We start from the raw sequence: 23,327 nt of genomic DNA, 5'->3' as shown, positions 1-23,327 counted from the left end.
TATGACCCGTTACAGTGTTACATGGTCACATGACTGTTTTTTTTTACCATTTCAAATGAATGGGTTTGCTTTAAGACTGTAGTATTTGCTTACAGAGCTGTGGTGGCAAAGTGTTTAGAATGCAGCATTGCAGGGCTAACTCACTGCTCCCTCTAGGAGTTTGATTCTGAGCCGATCAAGGTTGACTCAGCCTCCCATCCTTCCGAGGTGGGTAAAATGAGGACCCAGATAGTTGAGGGCAAGAGGCTGACTCTGTAAAATGCTTAGAGAAGGGTGTGAAGCACTGTGAAGCAGTATATAAGCCTAAGTGCTATTGCTATTCACCACCACCATAAAAAAAGGCTTGAAAATTGCTTCTGGCCACATAGGTGTCTCAACTTATGACCTCAATGATTTACAATAATAATTCTAAGCTCAATTACAATTGTAAATTGAGGACTATTCCTCAGTTATGCATCAAAGCAGCTAAGCATTTATTATCAAAATGTAGATTTTAGATTGTATGCAGGTTTTCCAAGAATGTATATACAGGTAGTCCTCGGGGTTACAATGGCAATTGGGACTGTAATTGCTGTTGTTGAACAATGCAATTGTAAAGTGTGAATCACAGGGCCACATTGCTTAATGACAGCAATCCTGGTCGCCATCCTAACTCTAGGATGTGTGAGGTTTTAAGTGAGAAGAGGCAGGCAGCTAAGATAAGGCATGTGGTGGTGGTGGTGGGTGTGGTGGTATGGTTACTGCGGGTGAGTGGAGAGTGCTACAGATAGATGCTAGCAAGCTTGGACAGGTCTCAAGGGGCCTCGAGTAGCTTAGTGGAGGCTGTGGGAGGGCAGGAAGGGGCTTCAGGCAGGTGGGGTAGTGCAGTAGTTGGGCATGGGGTGCTAACAGACTATGATCCCTGGGATCTGGTACTCCATAGTGGACTCCTCAAAGAAAAAGGAGGGGTGGGAGCTATTTCCTGGGGCAACCTGTAACCTTCTCTGCTGGCTTCCTCGTTGACTTTGCTTGTGAGAAACTGGCCAGGCAGATCGCAAATGGCGATCACATGACATGCCTCACTACAACATCCTAATTAATTGTGAGCTGGGTACCAGATTGCCAGGACTGCAATCACAAGACTGTAGGGATGCTGCAACGGCTACAACCTTTTTTTAAAAAAAGGTCGTAGGTTTATTTTTTTCAACTCTGCCGCCGCTTTGAATAGACACTGAATGAACAGACATAAACTGAGATCTATCTGTAGTCTGCAACCTATGCTCGAAAACTGGAAACAAGGATCTTGGATCAGCTGAATTTGCATCTAAGAAAACGCATTTAGGATCATCTCGATTGGGATTTAATATTTTTTTTTACATAATAATAAAGGAAGCTGATAAAAACCAAGCTTTCTTCCAATTGTAAGCAACATTATTTGGCTGTAAGAGAGCACTCACCCGTTTTCATATCAAAAGTCCAGGCTGAGATAGGTTCTCCTGCTTTTACTGCACTTGTAGGCAGAAGAGGTAAGGTGATCTGAATGGAGCCATCCACCTGCAGTTCTTTCCCACTCGAAAATATGTTTACACAAATTGCAGCAAGGGGAGTCAATTCAATACTTTTGAAACCTAAACGTACAGAAAAGATGGGTGTTAATTTACTTTTCCTGAACATATAATAGTTTTGAAGCAGCTTCATAAAATGAGTGCTATTTGCAAGTCATACAGAGGGTTTTTTCACCCACTATCTCCCATTGGCTCCTGTCAAACTACTATTATAGCTATTTAATCTGAACCTGGAAATATTCCACTCCTGGAGTAGAGGCAAATGTGCTTACTGAAAATAGCTTTGTTTTATTTAATGTTTTATTACGTTTCAATCGACACATACATATGTAGATTGTTACATCTGTAAAAAAGCGGCATTTCCCACACCGTGTTTATAAGATTTTCTTTTGACCCCCGAAATAAGCACTTGGCCTTATTTTCGGGGAGGTCTTATTATTTTTGAGGTGCAAGAGGCAGCGAGAGTGGTCACCTTACGGCGGCTGCTGTGTTGAAATATTTTCGGGGAGGGCTTATTTTCAGGGGGAGGGCTTATTTTCAGAGGAGGGCTTATTTTAGCACATGCGCGCAAAAGCCTGATTATTATCTAGGGGGAGATCTTATTTTCAGGGAAACAGGGTAGTAGTTGATTAAAGCAAACATGTGAATTTAAAAACAGAATGACTTCTGTCAAGATTTTAGTATATTTCTTGAAAGAAGCAGATGGCCATCCCCCCGTATACCTCTCCTCAGCTTCTGCTGAGCAACCCCCTTTTCCTTTCACCTGTATTTTTCTGATTATCTGATTATCAAGGTAGATTGGAGGTAAAATTAGCCCACTAAAGTAAAAAGAAGTCTGAAAACATAGGCTCTCATGAGCTTCATTTCACTGAGTTTAGAAATATGGGCAATATTGAGCTTAACCACCAGATGGAGATAAAAACAGAAAAGCACTTACATTTCCAACTGTTCATAATTAAATATGAAAGCATGTTTTAGATAACATCCAACCCAAGAGAGAGATTAAGAAGTGACAGATCCCATTCACCACCCAGGTATCTGGCAAATGGATAATTTGTACTAAGGTACTTTCCAAGGAATTGACATTTGAATGAGTGGTGGGGTTCAAATATTTTTACTACCGGCTCTGTGGCTGTGGCTTGGTGGGTGTGACATGGCTTGGTGGATGTGGCCTGGTGGGCGTGGCAGGGGAAGGATACTGTAAAATCTCCATTCCCAACCCACTCCAAGGGAAGGTTACTGCAAAATCCCCATTCCCTCCCCACTGCAGGAGAAGGTTACTGCAAAATCCCCATTTCCTCCCAATTAGCGGGGACTCAGGAGGCAGAGAATAGATGGGGGTGGCGCCAATCAGAACAAAATTTACTGGTTCTCCGAAGTACTCAAAATTTCCGTTACCGGTTCTCCAGAGCTGGTCAGAACCTGCTGAATGCCACCTCTGATATGAATACTTGCCAATGGATTGATACAGCAAAAGGGACCAACCACCAGTTCTGATTTGTAGAGAGTTTGATCTCTGCAGCCGTTCAAAAGCCAAACAAGCAGTAATGTAAATTGGCTAACCTTGATTGAATGTATTGATATGATACTCCTTTCAAGCCAAATGACCTATCCTATTGATATTATGAACGGTGACCTCTATATGAGATGTCATGTGATATTATATCAAAGAATAATGAATCAGCCTTACATCTACCTCAGCATTGCCTAAGCTGGGATACAACAGCTTTCCAGGTATTCAGACAATTGCTATCAATGACAACTATTAGATACTTCATGAGATATTCTTATTTCCATTTTTGTACAAGGCTGCATGAACAAGTTACAAAAATAAATGTACTGATACAAGTCCCATGAAGAGCTACTAAAAAAATGAGCAGCACAATCTTATAGACATTTAATCCGAAGTCTGATTTAATTGACATTATTTTTCTTATTTATTAAAAAAAATGTTATTTTGACAAGTTTTACAGAAAACAGAAAAAAGTAAAAAAAGTTAATACATTTAAAAAAACCTACAAAAAAGTAAGAAGGAAGCTATCTATGCTCTTTTTTCCTTTGCAACACTGTTTAGAAAGTAATCTGTGAGGGGGAAAAAAAACAAAACAAGCAACTGCCTTTCATCCACCATCTGACTGAAAACAAAAATGGAAAAAGTGAATCTTTGGTACCAGGTAAACTCAAAACAAAAACACAGGTAGAGACTAACCATCTTCCTTTAATCTATTTTAGAGCTATATCCTGCATGCACTTTATTTGGGAGCATTGCCGCTAATTAATTAATCAGTTCACATGAAGATGAAAAGAATGACAGCCCCTCCAGCACCAAAACATTCATAAAACTACCACATGCCCTTAGGACTGAAATTGTTTTTTTAATGCACATATAAATTATTTGAAAGAAACATTAGAAATTTCAGTATAATCTAAAGATGAAAAAAAAGTGCCTTAATTGTGCCGCCTGCTAGTTTTTTAAATGCAAAAGGGGGAGTCATATATTATTGATTCCAGCTGTGTTCAGCTCCCTGTATCCAACCACCCAAGATCCACCTGCTCATGGCTGATATCAAACTTCATTATTATTATACTCAGTAATGAATTCATAATGACTTCCAGGTATTTAACAAAGGAGGTACTGAACTTTTGTGAACACCTGTAAACCTTCTCTCCAAAATTCGAAGCTATTTCTTAGAACTGCTAATGTTAGAACTGTTGGATATATAATGGTTCTCTGAATTTGATTTTTCATTTACAAACGTGTCATAGCCAAATTCTTAGATACCCTGAAACATATTCTTTAAAAAGATTGGTGTTTTTCAAAAAATAAGTATATTTTTTGCATCACCATTTTTGTGTCTCCAGGCATGTAAATTGTCTACCTTGTTAAAAAGAACTTTTGACAGTTTCTCTTATGTTGCTTTAATCTCTTTTTCAGAGGTTCTGTCTTTTTGTAAATAAATTGTTCCATTCCATTCTCCCATTAATTATCCACTTTCATATGGCAAGTCCATTGATTTATTCATAAGTTCTTTGTAAAAAGTAACTCTGTCTTCATTTGGAGCATAAATTCTCATCATCAAAATCTGGGACTCACGTAAATTAGTTTCACCCTCCACATATCTACCATGATCCTCAGTCAGTATCAATTCTGATTGTTTAGAAATTAAGTTTGTTGTTTAAGTTGCAATGCTGCAATTGCAACTAGAAACTAATCAGCACACACCAGTTAACAATACTACATGTTAATTTGAATGTGTAAAATTTCTTGTAACTTCATGAATAGTTGTACACTGAGGACTATCTATACTTCCTGCAAAATGGTAGGGAAGAGTCATTAACATGTCAATTATGCAATAATCTTTCCTATTGGCTAATGTTACTAATTCAAAAAGTTTAAAAAAAACTAAGATAAGTTTTTTTCTAGATAAATGGTTTAAGAAACAACCAAACCACAGAAATTTTGAGTAATATTTTAATTTAAAATAGTTTTATTCACATTTTCCTTCCTTATTTCGCTACATTAACGAAGTATAGATTATCTTTCTCTGTAGCAGAAAGGGCGTTGGTACTTATCTGATACGCCTCTTCTCATAGTGGGGGAGGAGTATCCAGGATGGGCTGACCTTGTCCTCTCATTGAGATAAGCTCTTTGGGCCACGCCCTGGTCACCAGGTACCACCCAGTTATCAGCGAAGAACCTTATCCGACTTGCTGTGTCACCCACTTCAGACTTTTTCTTAGTTTCAACCTTTATTTATTTCTTCAACAGAACAGCTCAACCATCAAACATAACGCTCATGTTATACAACCATATCAGGGAGGGGCTGGATACTCCTCCTCCACTATGAGAAGAGGCGTATCAGGTAAGTACGAATGCCCTTTCTTCATAGTGAGGGGAGGAGTATCCAGGATGGGACATACCAAAGCTTACACGTCCCTAGGGAGGGTTATCCATGTTAAGAGCTCGCCCAAACCTTATGCCTGGTGAGGCATCATCTCCGCTCTGTCCACAGCCTGCAACACCCTACGCCGAATGAAACCTCTGCAGAGGCAAAGGAGTCCAGTTTGTAGTTCCTCACGAATGGTGAAGGAGAAGACTACGTAGCTGCCCTACAGATCTCGGTCAATGAGGCCTGGGTGGCCCAGGCCATTGAGGTGGCCGTGCTTTGTGTGGAATGCACTGTTATAGAGCTCGGTGTTTGCAGACCCCGTGCTTGGTAGGCGGTAACAATACAGGTTCATAGCACCTGCCTATGGTGGTAGATGTCACCTTGTTCCCCAGGGATCCCGGAAGGAAGGAGACAAACAGGGCTTCAGACTTCCTGTTCGGCCAGGTTCTTCTGAGGTAAATCCTCAGAGCCCTCCTTACGTCTAGGGTGTGCCACTTCCTCTCTAACAGGTGAGAGGGGTCCGGACAGAAATTGGGCAATATCAATTGCTGTGAGCAATGGAATCAGGAGCACACCTTAGGGATGAAGGAGGGGTCCAACCTTAGTACCACCCTGTCCTGGTGGAACACGCAGAGATGCTCCCTGGCCGACAGAGCCTGTAGTTCGGATATCCGCCTGGCTGAGGTGATGGCCACCAGAAAGGAGAGTCAAAATGGAGAGTCAAAAACAAGAGACACAGTTTGCAAGGGTTCGAAAGGAGGGCCTGTCAGAGCGTCCAATACCTTATGCAAGTCCCAGGGGGGGGGGTACCTGTGTACTGTAGGTGGCTTAAGATTGGATGCCCCCTTGAGGAATCACCTGACCATGGGGTGGTGAGTCAACGTCTGAGACCTACCACACAGAAGTACCAATGAGATGGCCGAGATCTGTCTCCTAATCGTATTGGGAGCTAACCCTCTGTTCAGGCCCGCCTGAAGGAAGTCCAGAACCTGTGGGATCGTGGCTCGAACCGGATCGTGGCCCCTGGAGCTGCACCATGTTGAAAAGCCACGCCATGTAGCGCCGTAAATGTGCTCTGTGGAAGGTCTGTGAGCCACCTGAATAGACTGTATCACCCTGGGGGAGAAGTGGCCTTCCCTCAGGATGCTCCGCTCAAGCGTCAAGCGGTCAACTGAAGCCATTGAGGGTCCAGGTGCTCCAGCGATCCCTGGCTGAGGGCCCGAGTACCCAAACTCCGACCCCCGGAAGGAATCCTGACTCTGGAAGGAGGACCCGAAATCCTTCCCCTGAGAGTTGGGGCGTGTAGGGTATGGCGCCGCCCTGAAGTTGGATTTCTTGTGAACGGTGGGGAGCACCTTCCGCTTGTCCTTGTTCTCTACCAGGGATGGGTCGAGGGCTGCTCCAATGAGGGATTCTCCTGTGAAGGGGGCCGATGCCAGGCGCCATTTGTGGTGTACTCCTGCTTGCCACTGCTTCAGCCAAAGCAGCCTGCAAGATGCTACAGATGAGGCGATCACCCTGGAGGCAAACCTGGCTGCAGCTAAGGTAGCATCTGAGGAAAATTGGGTGGCGCCCACCAGCTTGTTGATGTCTTGGTGGACCCTGCCATCTGAAATGGGAATTCGCTGCTGCAGGGCTTGCAGCCACAGCAGAGAAGACCGGTTGAAGAAGGAGGTGGTGGTGGCTGCTCTCACTGCCCAGGCCGCTGTTTGATGCGTCCTCTGTAAGGTGAGGTCAGCTTTTTTGTCTTCTGCCTTCAGGGCATCCTCTGGTTCCCCTGGCATGTTAGTAGGCGTATGCAGGGCCGTGACAGGCCGTCAATGGTGGGTTGCGAATGCACCTGCGCCATGTCCCTGTCCATGTTGAAGAAAGTCTTGTCTGTGGAAGTGGGCATGGGGCCTGCCATGGGAGAGGCCCATTGCTGCTTGATCATGTCTAGGAAAGACTTGGGTGTGGGCACCGTGTCTGCCTCGATGGCCTGCTCCTCTAAAATGTTTTCCACTGAAAACCCCTGGGTTGTACCAGGGCTTCTGTTGGCCTATTGCCAAGCGTGGCAGATGTCTTGGCTTGAACAGAAGGGATTTGTACAAAGAGGGCTGGAACAATCCGGAGAAGGTAGGTTTGGGAGCAGGCATGCCTTCGTCCTCAGAGAGTCTATCCTCTCTGATTTCACCCTCTTCAGTATCCGAATCGCTGTCCCCCTGGGAGGAGGCAGGTGATTCTAGAAAATCTTCCTCCTAGCCCTTCAGAGACCCTAGGCACAGGGGCTGCCTGGGTCTGCATCTGTGGCTGCTGAAAGGTTGCTGCCATGCACTGCTGGAAGGCCCGTATCATCATATCCTGGAAGTTGGGCATCCCTGATGTGGGTGGTAATCCTGCCCCTGTGCCAGCAGGTGTGGACGGGAAGGGCTGTGGCGAGGGTCCCGCTGCTGTGGGGCATGGGGGTGATTGCCATCCTTGTGCAGCCCCCCCAGATGCCCGAAGTATCAAAGGGAATCCTCACCTGTGGAGGGGGTCCCCATCTGCAGTCCTGCCAGGAGAAAGAATCCCTGGAAATCCCTCCCCAGGTTCTTGGCCAGGGGTAGCCCTCTTGCTGCTGGCCTTGTGACAAATGTGCTCCAAGGCTCGGTGCCTCCGCTTTTGTATTTGGAGCCAGGCTTTGGGGGCTTGGAGCTGCAGCCTGCCTCTTTTGCCCCCTTGGAGGAGATGTGATTTCTCTTTGCCTTTGCCTTGCCTCCTCCTCTTTCCTTAGCAGCCTCTGTAAGAGTCTCTGACCTGGTTAGCTGCTCCTCTGCTCCTCCGGTGGGGCTGCTGGCTGCTGGGCTGCCACCATCTTGGATCACGTGGTTCCAATATAGCCGCCGGCTCCAAATACAAAAAGTTCATCTCCCTGGGAACATGTGGAAGCGGCTTATGCCTTTGGGGCTGCTGCGCAGCTTCTGCTGCCACTGGCGAGCTCTCTCTCTCGCTTCCTCCGCTCTCTTCTGAGCTTTGCAAGCTCCTGCGGGCTGCTATCTCTCTCCGGTACTCACAGGCAGGCACGAGCGCTCCACTGCATTTAAAAACGCCACGGTTTGCCACTCGACCCCCTGGGGAGAAGCGGTGAAACGCTCCGAGCTGTGACTGCCTTCCCGGGGCTTCCATGGGAGCGTCCCCTCGCCCGCAGTCTCGATTAGTGCCCTAGGTCTCTCTTTATGACCCGGGCTGCGCATTGCCCTGAAGGGCTTGCTGCGTGTGCTCTCTCTCTCTCTTCCCGGCTCCGGAATCAGCCAAGAGCCAGTTACTCACTAAGGCAGGGAGGTAGCGAATGCAATCAAGTTAACAGTGAGTTCAATCCTTTCTTTAAAATTTTCCAGGAGCTTGGGATGATCACAGCCGCCCATTGAGGGACTGAGTTGATAACTGGGTGGTACCTGGTGACCAGCGTGTGGCCCAAAGAGCTTATTTGACTCAGCCCAATCAATGAGAGGACAAGGTCAACCCATCCTGGATACTCCTCCCCTCACTATGGAGAAATATGGAGTACAGATGCCTAAAACCTCTCCTTCAAATAATATATGCATCCATGATCTATTTTCAAATTAATATACTGTATACTTCCTTTCTTCTCTTTTTGGTTTATTTTTTTCACTGTCCTACTTGTCATTTTCTCCTATTGATGATGTATATCTAATTCAGTAAAGTGAAAAATAAACAAAAAATTTCAAGTAGGGATATGCTGGACATTTTGGCTTTGGAACTGCAGCACATCTGTAATGTAAAGCACATCATCACTACATAGTTTTATCAACTTGTAGTCTCAAGGATAATGGCTCCTTAGGTCTGCTAAATATTTCAGTCAACCATTACTCATCTAGGTGGTTACATTCAAAGCCCACAATAAGGGGATGAATACTGGCACAGAGCTTTTAAACAGGAGGTAAGAATGATAAAACCTCAAGAATTAATGATCAGTCTGACTTACCCGATTTATTTAAAAGAATCCCTGTTGTATAGAGGAAATGCTCCACTTTTAAAAACTGCTGCGGCACTGTGAGATACGCTGTTACATTAGTGATATGGTGGTTCACAGGAAGTTTAATTAAGTATTTTGGAAACTGAACACTTGGCTGAGATTTCGCCTCTGAAAAATAATGAACATTTTAAAACCAGGAATTTAGTAAAGCTTTGCTTAAATAATCATATGACCAAATAAGAAATACTACAAACTGACTATGACCATGGCCTATAAAGAAAACCTCTACAAAATGTTTCATAGGTGGCATTTGCTGCCTGCAAGATTGGCCAAAATGTATAAGAATTACTTCACCAAATGCTGGAAATGTAACCAGATCCTAGGAACACACTGCCACATGCAGTGGAAGTGTAGGAAAGCAAGGATTTACTTGGAGAAAATTCATCATTGGTTGGAAATGATAACTGAGAAACATACTGAATTCAAACCAGAAACAAACCTTTTAGGTATACTATCGGAAAGTTATGACAAAGCAACCATATATTTAGTGCTACATATATTGACGGCAGCAAGAATTATATATGCTAAATATTGGAAAAATGTGAACACCCCATCAGATGAGGATATAATTAGGAAAATTTGGGATTGTGCTGAAATGGATAGATTAACTTTAAAAATTAAAGATAAAGAAGATTCAAAATATTATTGGACATTATTGGATAGAGATAAGAGGTAGAAATGAAAGGGAAAATAAATTTACGAATATCAATAACTGTTAGTATGGAAAATAAAGATGTATAAAACTATGACTATAGTATGGGAAAAATTATAAATAGGCTAATGTGAGAAATTTAGTTAAAGCTCTTTTTCTTTTCTCTTTTTGGTCATATTACTATAATTGTTGTTATTATATTAATGTTATAGTTATTAGCTTGTGTGTTAAGATTTACTATTGACTTTTCTTTGGCTTTGCTTTATTTGTAACTGTTATCCTGACATGGCACTGTCAGGATAAAAAAGAAAGAAAAAAGGAATACTTTTAAAAAACTCTTTCCAACCAATTACATATACTTGCAAATATTCTGGAAATATGCTACATGAAAGCTAACATTAGAAAGATGAGATATCAAGAAAGACAAAGCAACGATGTATGCAGTACTCAATTACTAAGGCAATGCAAACAGAGCTTATAAATCTTTCTAAAAATATAACCAAACTTAGAAAACATTATTTTAAAAAATGAAAATGAAAAAAAATATAGAAAAGGTAGCAATGGTTAAGTCACGTTTACTTAACAAACAAGATGCAGTTGAAAGAATATCAGGTGGATTTCAGCTGTTGATAAAACAGCAATAACAACAGCCTTTCATTATTTTTTCTCCTCGGTATCTCTTATTTTTTTATCTTGCATTTTAGACAGCAAGTCTGGGGAAGCTGGATTAGATTGGATTTAATTTGCGTGCAGTGACCCATTAACATTTCCTCATTAGATAGAGGAATGGAAAGGGAGAGGTGTTGATATAAATGTGTGAAAGCGGCTTGCAGTCCGCTTTTTCCTCTCGCCACATGTAGCATGGAGAGTTCCGTCAAGAAGACAATGTCCATCTTCAATACAAATACAAACAGGGGCATAAACTACAGCAATTCTATAAAACTATTCATTGTGGGTTACCACTGAACTGAAACAATACAACCCCCCCCCCTTTTTTTTTTAGTGCTGAAGAGAACCTATTCTAGAATAACATTAAAATGAGTATGATGTTGTGATAGAAGAATGTGGGACTAGGATTCGGGTCAACTCTTTTGTGTTTTAAACCTCCATTATTGAGCTGCTAACAGGATAAACTTTAGGCCTGAAAAGACCTGCATCTTCTGGCCAACCAATAAATCCACTAACCCGAATTAGCAAATTAAGCATTCAATACAAGTCTGCATTTGTTGTTTTACTAAAATATAAAATAATTAAAATGGCTCTAACTCTTTGTATCTATTGTTTGCAGCCCATACTTAAAAACATAATGGTTATACCTTAAGGCAGGGGTGTCCAAACTTGGGAACTTTAAGACTTGTGGACTTCAACTCCCAGAATTCCCCAGCCAGCATGGGAATTCTGGGAGTTGAAGTCCACAAGTCTTAAAGTTCCCAAGTTTGGACACCCCTGCCTTAAGAGAAAATGGTTTGCAAACCTGGGTATGTTCTGTTCTTACTTACCAGATAGTTTCCCAGTGATTAAAACTGTATCATCAAACAGCCATATATTTGCTTGGCTTTGGGGGAACAATGAAAGTGTAACCGATGAATATACTGTGGGAGATAAAATAATAATATATTATTACGTAACTATGTATTATAACACTGTTGCACTGAAGAGTAGTAAAACTTAAGATGGGAAAAGCTAAATCATCTGAATAACATAATGATTATATTGAGTTTGACTAAATAAGGCGAAGGCTCAATTCCACGGCCATCTATTTAGCAGACTTCAGATGCAAGGGGGGCACCTTTCATTTTGAATAATATCTCCAAACAAAAGATGCCTGTTGGTTGGTAAAGAAGAATCAGGCAAGAGTTACTTTTCTCAGAGCTCTACTAAATCAAGTTTTTCCCATAATGAATTTTTCTAGGATGATCGTTAAGAGTCGTGGTGGCACAGGGGTTAGAATTCATTATTGCAGGCTAATTCTGCTCACTGCCAGCAGTTTGATCCTCACCAGCTCAAGGCTGATTCAATATCCTTCTGAGGTCGGTAAAATGAGGATCCAAATTTTTGGAGTCAATATACTGACTCTATAAACCGCTTAGAGAAGGCCATAAAGCACTGTAAAGCGGTATACAAGTCCTAAATCTCTCAACATGTTTTTATATTTTTCTATATATTACTCATACACTTGACACACTTTATATTAAAAATAATGGAAATTTATAGATTTTTGTATATAAGCCTAATCATTTGACTATAGAAGATTTTATGTCTGACAACTAACATAATGAAAAAAGTATGGAAGTAACTTCAGCTAAAATTTAGTAGTAGTAGCAGAAATCTGATTTTTACAGATATCAGGATAGGATTTGTTTTCCTTTCTTTTTGCCTTGTGGAGAAGGAAAAAGAAGATTCATTTTGAGCATAATTCTTTGTAATTTTGCTAGAAATGCTCATTACCTTTTGGGTGAAGAATATATTCAGGTTTTTTTATTCATGTATATCTTAATAAAAAGAAATGGGGGTATCAATACATACAGAAATTTATGTATTGAAGCCTCCATTTCTCCTCCTTATATACAGTAATTTTAATTTTACATTTCATCTGCTAAACATGTTATTTTTGGGGGGGAAGCATGAATATATGTCCATTTATGCATGCGGAATCCCACGTTGTTAGGTGAAAACATAAGTTATTTTCAACAAAGTTTAACCAGATCAGGGGTCCGCAACCTTTCAGACCTCATGGACCACTAAATTCATCATTTTAAATCCCGTGGACCACTAATATGATCTGCCTAATGACCAGCTGGGTGGGCATGGCTAAGCGGTCATGTGACTGGGTGGGTGTGGCTAACTTAATGTTACTCACGCCGAGGGGCACTTCACCAACCTCTACTCGCCCCTCCCCTCCCAGTCACTCCTCGCCTTCCACACAGGCTCCTTAGGACCCCAACAGGAAGCAGTTGTTGGAGCTAAGCAGCCACCACAAAAAAGAGTTGACAAAACAGCTCAGTTCAAATTGGATCTGACCAAGAAGGAGGCTCAGCAGAAGCACTTCACTGAGGACTATGAGCATAGGCTTTGCAAGCAGAGGGAAGTCCTGTGGGAGTGCAAGGCCAGGTACTGGCACCTGGAGGCTCAGCGGCTGAGATGGTCAGCCAGTTCCAGGCCGTGATGTACTGGAACAAGGTCCTACAGCTCTTCACCACCAGTGGCACTTCCCTCCAGCCTTCGCCCAAAGCCACACACCAGAAGGCCGAAGCATACCTCAAGTCAGAATTTGTGCCCCTCTCCGACCCACATAAAAAGACTCCAAAGGGGGAGACTCTCTGCAGCAACACAAAGAGTCATTGCATGTATCCATCCCAGGGGCCATAGTTTGAGGACCCCTGATTATGTGCAATATTAAAAAATGCAAATAATTTTTCTGCGGACCACCAAAATTTTCACATGGACTACCAGGGGTCCACGGACCACCAGTTGGTGACCGGTGGACCAGATGATACAACAAGAAATAGAGATCCGAAAAACTGGGTTTGACAAAAAAAATGGATCAACAAAATGTAATTGTGCAAAGGCTAGGAGAAAGATAGTGTATCACATGTGGTCTGTTGTGAGAAATTAATGTTTATTAAAACAACAAATGTCTGTGTTTAAGGGCATACTTCTACTCATTTTATTATACGTAAGTGAGGATTTCGTAAGTTAGGAGGAACAAAGGTACATTTAATGCAGTGAGAATGGATTATTTAGGTGGCATTGTGTGTAAAAAATAAAGGAGATTGGGTGAAGACTGAAAGGGTGACGAACATAGAAAAAAGCAAAAATAAGTGACCAGTATGAAATAAATGAATTACGTAAGTGATTTGCTCAATGAAAATAAAAACTGAATCACAGAACAAATTTTTTAAAAGGAAAGTAAATGAGTAGAAAGGAAGGGGGAAATGGAAAAAGGCTAGATGAAAAGCATATGCCACTTAGAGAACTACATAATTAACTTTTAAAAAATTGGCTGAAAGAAAATATTTTTTTTTAAAGGTGTTCTTAAACTTGCTTACTTACTTGGCATTCTCCCAGTTTTCCAAGGTAAAGGTGTTAACATGTAACCATCTTTATAAGAAACAATAGTTAAACTCAGACCTAGCTGGTAGGGAACCTGTATCAATACTGCTCCATTCTTTCCAGTTAGAGTAGAATTTGTTTTAGTATAGTTGACAAAGATGTCCACAACAGCTTGGTGTAGGTACTGGTGACTGATTATATCATTAACTTGCACTTTCAGGGTAAACATAGGTGCTATAAGAAAGAAAAGAAAAGAGTAATCTCAATTATTTTAGTTAAATTCCAGCATTTTTTTTAAAAAAAGAGTGGGTCTTTGATTTCTTGGGGATGCATTTTTTAACATCTAGGAAAACATTTGCAGGTTTCATGACTTGAGAGAAAGCAAAACATGATCCATAGTAACTGGATTGTTAAGACTTCTATGGAGAAATACATATTTGCATTTTCTTACTTATATCCTATAAAGAGTACACTGATTTTGAAGATCCATAAGGATGACTTGTGCAAAATATTCCCACCTTCAAGTGAAAAAAGTGAACAGAAAGATAGAAGAGGAAAAAAGTGTGAGGTGGGCTATGACATAGAACCAATACAGAGTTCCTCTGCATATGTATGAGGTACATGGTGGACGGAATAGAATAAATACATTTCACCATGCAAGTTAGGTTGATTTCAATCACATTTCCAATTTGGTAGTTCACGGTTTTCTTCAGCACATATTCAGTTACATCAATAGCAATCAAAATATTATTTCATCTGAAGCTAAATATAATTTTTATATAATTTGGAAGCTGACGTTCTCTGAAAAATTACACTTACAGAGACTAAAGCTTTGTGCACTCTATATGTTGCAAATGCAGAAAGCAGGATTATTTACATCCTGAATATAAATTGCTGTATACAGTAATTGTTTTTCTAAGCCTTGTTCAGAAATAGTGGAGGATCTTAAATCCTATTTTTCCTGAAGTATTTTGGTACCAAAAAGCAAATTCCCATACCCTCCAAAAACCTTTGTTTCACCTGAAGATGCCATTTCAGTATAACAGCTAATGCTATCATTCTATAGCTGCTGTTTTGATTTTAAGGCCAAGAAAATTTAACCTGGAATAAAAATGGAAAGGTTAGAAAGCTGTTTCCAGAAAGCATGAATTAGGAAAGGTAAATGAAGCTTCTGCATGATGGAATTGATCCTGATTGGAAACTGAAGACATCAGGTATAGAAGCACAAGTAGGAGAACAAGATCATACAAGATCACACTGTAACGAATACTGCGTCTCTAACCACTTTAAATCTCCATTTTCATGTTCTGGAATAGAGATTAAATAGAGATTGATTAACTCAGATAAAACGTGTTATCTTTGGCTCAATATTTCCTCAATTACCAGTTATAAAATACTGTATACCCTTATACGAGATTATTGGGTTCCAGTTGCAAACCAATTTTCCATTGACTGTTTCAAATTACAGCGAAGGTAAACAAATAGTACCTTATGTCCAATCCCCAAAATTACAGCTGCTACAGTGCCTCTGAGGTCATGTGATCAAAAATTTGACACTTGGCAGCTTGCTCTCACTTATGATTGCAAGGTTGCTACAACTCTTTTTACCTACCTATCTCCCCATCTCTGCTATTTTGGGCCCCTGCATTTCATAGTCTCTGTTGCCCTGCACTCTGCTGCTTTATGCCCTTTGCTGTCTTTTTGTTCTCGCTGATCAAGCATACTCAGACTGGCTCTTCACAAGCAACTATGAGGTCTTCTTTTCAAGATCACATGGGGTGCTTTCCTCATAATATTACAGAATTACATATGGCCAGCAGGTTGCCCCATGAAGGGTCTTACTAGACATGCCTAAGTAATGGTGGACACCAGAAGATGGAGAAGATCTGATAGTGTGATGGAGTAGGGAAGCACAAAGCTACAGATGCCTTGGAGTACAGGGCAATGGGGGAAACTGGGGCTTTGCACCTTGCTGCTGAGGCTTCATGCTGTAGTGCTGGGCCCATTGCATGTCATTCAGTCACTTTTCCAATAATGAAGGTAGAAAGTTGCATAGAAGGGGAAAACAGCTGTTGCTTTCAATTGACTTTTTCAAGCACTGGAAGATAGGCCTTTGAAAAGCAGCAGAGTATAAGTATTGTACTGATTATTTGTTGTAGAACTAAGAAAACTCACATTTATGTTCCCTAGTTCACTACAGAACTTTTTAGGACAGTCTCTTTTCATCCTGATTTTCCTCACAGGTTTGCTGATGTGACCATAAAATAAAAGGATGTCCTCCTTCTCTACTAGACCACCTTGAGCTTCAAGAAGAAATACAGAATACAAATGCAATAAATAATCTAATCTATTCAAGGCTTTGAAGTTCACTAGCACACATTATTATGCAAAGCAACTTTCATTTTGGCTCTATACTAGCAAGCACTCAGTTCTGGTGTTCAGAAATAAACTAAATGCTTTTTATTTATTTATTAGGGCTACTTATTCATGCAATCAATAATGGGTGAATGCATATTAAAAGAATATATATGTTTCAAGGATCCTCAGTGGAGACAGCAATGGATTCCTGGACGCTATCCTTCAGATATGACTGATTACCACTTGAATTCCTGTCAATGAAGTCTGGCTCACATGTTTTCTATAGCTACTACTGTAAGGAGAGACACTTGTAGCAATAACTTCTGTTTTGCTCATAAACAAGTTCAAGATTCTGACATTCCTTTAATACATGTGAAGGCTGTCCCTCCTGTAATAAGTCGTTCATGCTTCTTAAGATAAAACAGTGCTTATTTAGAAATCTCACTTCCCCCGTTCCTAATAACCTTTGGTCTCTGCCTCCCAGCAATTTGCCTCCTTGCAGCAAACAGCCTGGTCAGCTTCAACACAGCCTGATTTAGCATTTAGCATGAGCAGCTGATTGGCTGTAAGATTAGCCTCCCGAAATACCACCTATCAGCTGTTCCAGGCTGCGGGGATCGCCACCCATCATCACCACTTATCACTGCCTCCGCGCATCCCATTTTCAGCCTCCGTATGTCCCATTTTTGGCCCATTCCAGGTGGTGAGGATAAATGGAATGGGCCGAAAATGGGATGCACAGAGGGAGTGATAGGTGGCTGCAATGAGCTGTGATCCCTGCAGTCTGGAACAACTGACAGGCGGTATTCCGGGAGACCAATCCAACCGCCAATCAGCTGCTCGTGCTAAATCAGGCTGTGCTGAAGCTGACCAGGCTGTTTGCTGCAAGGAGGCAAATTGCTGGGAGGCAGAAGCAGGGTTTTTTTTTCTTGTTTTCCTCCCTAAAAGCTAGGTGTGTCTTATAGTCCGGAGCATCTTAATAGTCCAAAAATAGGGTAATTTTTTTTTAAAAAAAAACATGTTTTAGCTTGTCTTTGAAATACTTTTTAAAAAAATAATTGCAAATCATACCTGGGAAAATTTGCTAATCATTAGCATGTTTGCTGATTCCAGGAATCAAATTTACATTGCTGTTTATTGTGAATATGTATTTTGCAGATTCTAGATATCAAACATACACTGATTTGCCTCTTTAGTCACCCTACTGGAGCTAATAGAGGGAAGGACATGGCATTTAACTCAGCCCACTGTGCTTATCACTCTTATAGGTAGGCATTAATAAATGTATTTCAAACTATGTTCCATCAAATTTTAGGTTATATGAAAACTTAATAAATTTACTTGAGAGTCTAAGGACAAAAACATTTCAAAGAGCCAATTTTTCTATCACCAGAGCTTCACCTCTTAAGCACGACTTAAAACTCAGGTTCTGGGGTCTCAATAAGTTTGAAACCTTTGCTAGAGTCATTTGTGGTCAGCAAGGAGTGAGAGTGGTGAGGAGAGACATGTGGTGGGATCTTTCGTGCAGCTGCATCATTAAGTGATAGATAATTACATACCATGACAGCTCCCCAGGAAATCTGGTAAAAAATTAGGTGGGGAGAGGGAGAGTAGTGCAAGGTGGTGGAAACTGAGGATCTGGAAGGCAGCTGCAATGCTATGCAAAACAAATCAACTTCATGAGCTGTCAGAAATGGCAGTTGCTATGGGCTGTCGTTCAGATTGCTGGAAGTAAGGAGGACTGATAAACACAACAGAATGTCATTAGAGCTGGCAGGGCCAGGGACTCAAAAGGTGCCTTAACAAGGCCTAGAATTCTACCCTTGTTCCCACTGCCTGACAGGCTGATGAGAATCTGCTACTCAGTGGCAAGGAACTGGCTTGCATAGGGAGGAAAGGGTGTGTGTGTGTTTCCTTCTTTGCAGCATCCACAATTTGAGGGGTGGGTGGTGGGTGAGGTTGTGTTCTGCTTTGCCAAGGCCAGTCTTCTCCACCTGGTACAGTCATTGTGCTCTTAAGATATTCTGTCACAACTGTCGCAGTTAGATTGTCAATAGCCTTGACACACCTCTGAAATAAGATTAAATGATCCAAATCCCTCAAAACAGCAATTCTTTTAATCTCTAACATATTACGCAGCCAAAAAGCAATGACACAGGATTTTAGATCAGACTAAATCGTATCATTGACTGTCTTTCTGCATCATTTCCATCAGGAGGTACAGGTAGATCTCGACTTACGACCACAATTGAGCCCAAAATATATGTTGTTAAGTGAGACATTTGTTAAGTGAGTTTTGCCCCATTTTATGACCTTTCTTACCACAGTTGTTAAGCGAATAACTGCAGCTGATTAGTTAGTAATACAGTTGTTAAGTGAATCTGGCTTCCCCATTGACATTGCTTGTCCGAAGATCGCAAAAAGGGATCACATTGGCCTTGGGACACAACAAAGGTCATAACTATGAACCAGTGGCCAAGCATCTGAATTTCGATCATGAGATCATTGGGATGCTGCAAAGATCGTCACTGTGAAAAATGGTCATGAGTTATTTTTTCAGGGCTGTTGTAACTTTGAATGTAGATGGACTGTTGTAAGTCGAGGACTACCTGTACAGTGTCTGAAGAAGACATGCCAATCCTGACAATCAATAAATACTTGTTCAGAGCTTAGGAAGAACAACCTACCTCATATATATTTAAGACATTGATTATGAAAACTCTGGGAGTTACATCACATAAAAACTTATTCTTTGGCAATTTTCTATGAAATTCCAAGATGACGCTAACCTTGTGAAAGTGATATACCATTCGGCCTATAAACCCAGAAGAGCAAGAAGATGCTATCCTGATCTCCAGCCAGAAAATTAAGTTTTTGAAAGTTTTGTTTTTAGATTAAATTAGGACACTTTATATATTGTTTGAGCGTGTTATCTCTATGGGCAACTTCTTTACTTACTTAATACCTACAATCCCCACCTTATAAAAGGTGCAAGAGAAATGTTTTTAAAATGTGTTACAGGGTAATCCTTGAAAGTTGTCTTCAACAAAAAAGGTCTACTATTTCTGCCATTTTTTTCACATTTTGCCAAGAAAACATGACAGTAAGGATGAGAAGACGAAGATAGTCATAGACACGTCACTAAACACTTTCTCTGTTAAGTTACCTTCTTCTAATGCCTTGGTAAGGGTCAGCAAACTTTTTCTGTAAAGGACCAGATCCTGGCCCTCTTCTGCCATTATGGCTGTGTCTGGCAGGTCTGCAAGTCAAGAAGTTGCCAGCCGGACAGTTGGACAGACCAGCTCACCAGTAAGGAGGCTGCCACCACCCAGGATGCCCCATCCTTGGCCCCCAAAAGGCTGAGGCTCAGGCCTGGAACTCTGCCGCTTGCCTGCTGTCCATTCTTATCTCACAGCTCCCATAAAAACAAGTATTTGCCCCATGAGCTATAGTTTCCCAACCCCTAATCCAAATTTCTCAATCTGAAAAGGCTAAGCTATGGCATAAGCAGCCAATAGGTGTGTGCATGTCTGATGCAGAAAGCACATTTCTGCATCAAAGATGTATGGAATCTCACATTCTCTTCCTTAGCACTAAATCAGTCCAGAAATCTTTCTACAGTCTTTTCAGTTTGCTCTGTTTAAAAAATTCCTGATGTAAACTTCAGATTTTACCAGAAATTATCTCCAATATGCATCTCACTTGCCAAGGATCTCGGAGCCCCATATGCAGGGTGATTTATTTGGTCATAGTTGAATGAATACCATCATTTTCCATGTCTCACTCATGCTATTTCCTGCTCAGACTTATTAGAGATATGAAAGGTGCACTGACCTATAAAGAAGAAATATGTTATGCTGAAGATACCAGTCTTCTCACTACATTAATTCAGCATGCACAGTATCACAGAAGGCCAACAATAAAAGCAGCTAATAGATTCAGCTCACCCCGGTAGGATAACTCAGAGGGAAGCTCTGTGTGAGTCTGTCACAGGTCTGGAGGTGGGCCAGGCACACAAACACAGACTTTTTCCTCTAGTGAATTGATAAGTAGGAGGTTAGAATAGGAGCTCTGTTTCTCTTAGAAAAATGTTGCTGTGAAAGAAGGAATGGCTATTGTGCTGCCACTATAGCAGGCCTGTCAAGCTGGCGGCCTGTGGGCAGGATGCGTCATGCACAGGCCACGCCCACCCTGGCTCTGCAAAGCAAAAAACTTCACAATACGACATGTAACGCTATCAAGTTTGACACTCAGGCACTATAGCTGTGATGGCGAACCTATGGTACACTTGCCACAGGGGGCACACAGAGCCCTCTCGCCCAGCTCAGCTCCACCGTGCACACGCATGCGCCTCCTGCCAGCCAGCTGATTTTCGGGTGTCTGCCGTGCATGCAGGAGACATGTACACATGCACGGGATGGGGGATCATGGGTGGTTGTCCTCCCTACAGCCTATTTCTGTCCCAGGAGGTTGCAGGGAGGCCTGCTAGGCCCAAAACGTGGTGTGGGAGGCTCGCGCACATGTGCGGTGGGGGCACAGGGGGTCATGCACATGCACGGGGGTCATGTGTGTATGCACAGGGGGCAGGGGGCATTGCATTAGGATGTGGGCACGCGCATATGCACTATCAAACAGGCACGTGATTTCGGCACGCAAGGAGAAAAAGGTTAGCCATCACTGCACTATAGTCTTAAAAAACAACAAAACTGTGGGAAGAACTGTCATTTGCATTTAAGTGTGCAATGCATGCTCCGTGCATTTTTAAAATTCATAATGAATACTTCAAGAAAGACGATCTCTAAACTGATTAACATTTACATTCAAATATTAATTCCAAAACTTAGTTAAACGGGGCTGTTTTAACTTTTCAGTGTATAAATCCTATTTTAAATTAATACAAGAGGAATTGTTTTTTATCTACCACTGGTACTGCTGGAAAAGGCCATGAGCAAGTCATATTGTGAATAAAAGGCTTTGCCTTTTTGATGGATTCCAAAAATTAAGGCTATTCCCTTCTAGCACTGATGATGTTACCTAGTTGGCTAATGAAGTGCCTGCAAGAAAATAACCAAACTCAGAAAGCACTAAGGACTCCACAGTTCAAACTTCAGCTACAAATACTCTCTTCTATTCCACATAATGATGGCCTTCTAAATAAACCATAATTGGTATAGTGGTAAAGTACAATGCTTTATAAGGGACGTGGTGGCTCAGTGGCTAAGCTTGTCGATCAGAAAGGTCAGCAGTTCGGCGGTTCGAATCCCTAGCGCCGCATAACAGAGCTCTGGTTACTTGTCCCAGCTTCAGTCAACCTTTCAGTTCAAAAGCACATACAAATGCAAGTTAAAAAAATAGAACCACCTTTGATGGGAAGGTAACAGCGTTTTGTGCGCCTTTGGGCATTTAGTCATGCTAACCACATGACAAGGAGAACGTCTTCGGACAGCGCTGGCTCTTTGGCTTTGAAATGGAAACGAGCACACACCCCTAGAGTCAGGAACCTTTACCTTTACAATACAAGTCAGTATGCAACCTACTTTGGGCTTAAATTATACAATACACTATAAAAACAGAAAGTCTCATATTTTTATTCTACCTGAATTGGTTAACATCCAAATTTCTCCATAACTAGTAAAAATGCAGAAATGATAAGACTAGTGACTTTATTAATTTTCATTATTTATTGAGTTGTGATGAAGCTTACAAAAGACACAGAGGGCTATCTTTAGCCTTGTTATTCTGGGTTATAGTAATATGTTGCTCCAACTTCATATTTTGGTTCATCTCATGCATTCAAATTCCGTATCAAAAGGACAGCATTTACCTCTTTCTAGACCTATTGGAAGTATATTGAATAATTCTGCTACAAACCTTTACCTCCAGACTTCACTCCATCTGCCTCCTAAAATGGTACAGACTATCCTGAGAACTGGACCCCTGTCTATTAGGTTTGCAGGCAAGTGCATTCCCACATGCTTGCTCCTTAATAATGTTCTAACTAAAGTACCCAAAACCAATTTTTTAACGCACAAGCAGATTTTCCCCGAACATACGGCATATACAGCATTACCCTGTTTTCCTGAAAATAAGACCTCCCCGGATAATAAGCCCAATCGGGCTTTTGAGCGCATGCGCTAAAATAAGCCCTCCCCCAAAAAATAAGCCCTCCCTGAAAATATTGCAACACAGCAGCAGCCATGAGGTGACCATGCTTGCTGCCTCATGCACCTCAAAAATAATAAACCTCCCTGAAAATAAGGCCAAGTGCTTATTTCGGGGAACAAAAGAAAACAAGACCCAGTCTTATTTTTGGGGAAACACAGCATCAAGATGCATAAAATCATGATTCTTATGTTTTTGTATGTGTGACAGAAAGAAAACTGACTCATCTGAGCTGTCATGCTGGAGAAGGTTCCTGCATATTGGACAGTAGATGTGATTTAACCAGCAAGTACTGGAGAGTATAACAGCATACATGTCACCGGAAGGCAAAATCACAAAGCAGCGTCTCACTTATTTTGAGCATGCCATGTGGGGGAATTCACTGCAGAAATCAATTACATTTGGAAGAATTAGCAGTAAAAGGAAAGCAGGCCGTCAAAGAACACAGCAGCTGGACACCATCAAAGCTGACACCAGCCACAACATAGAGCAACTCATAGTAGTGCAAGATTGGAAGATGTGGAGAGACATGCCCACAAAATTGTTGAGTCAAAGCACAATGAATGGATATCATCATCTTCTTCAAGTGCATCTATCTATCTGGTGACATCCATTTTAATTGTGACAAAAACTAATAGTTTTTCTGTAGAATA

The 23,327-nt window shown here is 41.5% G+C and overlaps 1 protein-coding gene across 1 annotated transcript in view; it reads right to left on the bottom strand.

The window, feature by feature from the left end:
• FAM171B (family with sequence similarity 171 member B) overlaps nucleotides 1-23,327 on the bottom strand; it is a 40,656-nt gene that overhangs the window by 5,017 nt on the left and 12,312 nt on the right. The window contains exons 2-5 of the mRNA XM_081936560.1: nucleotides 14,155-14,388; nucleotides 11,601-11,693; nucleotides 9,399-9,557; nucleotides 1,437-1,607 (exon numbers count right to left, since the gene is read on the bottom strand). Of these exons, the coding sequence (XP_081792686.1) occupies nucleotides 1,437-1,607; nucleotides 9,399-9,557; nucleotides 11,601-11,693; nucleotides 14,155-14,388 (657 nt within the window). The remainder of the gene's footprint in view (nucleotides 1-1,436; nucleotides 1,608-9,398; nucleotides 9,558-11,600; nucleotides 11,694-14,154; nucleotides 14,389-23,327) is intronic.

This window comes from Natrix helvetica (assembly GCF_964273705.1).
Source record: "Natrix helvetica genome assembly, chromosome: 1".
Classification (NCBI taxonomy): Eukaryota; Metazoa; Chordata; class Lepidosauria; order Squamata; family Natricidae; genus Natrix; species Natrix helvetica.
Note: the sequence above shows the minus strand (reverse complement) of the source record. Positions and strands in the feature narration are given on the sequence as shown.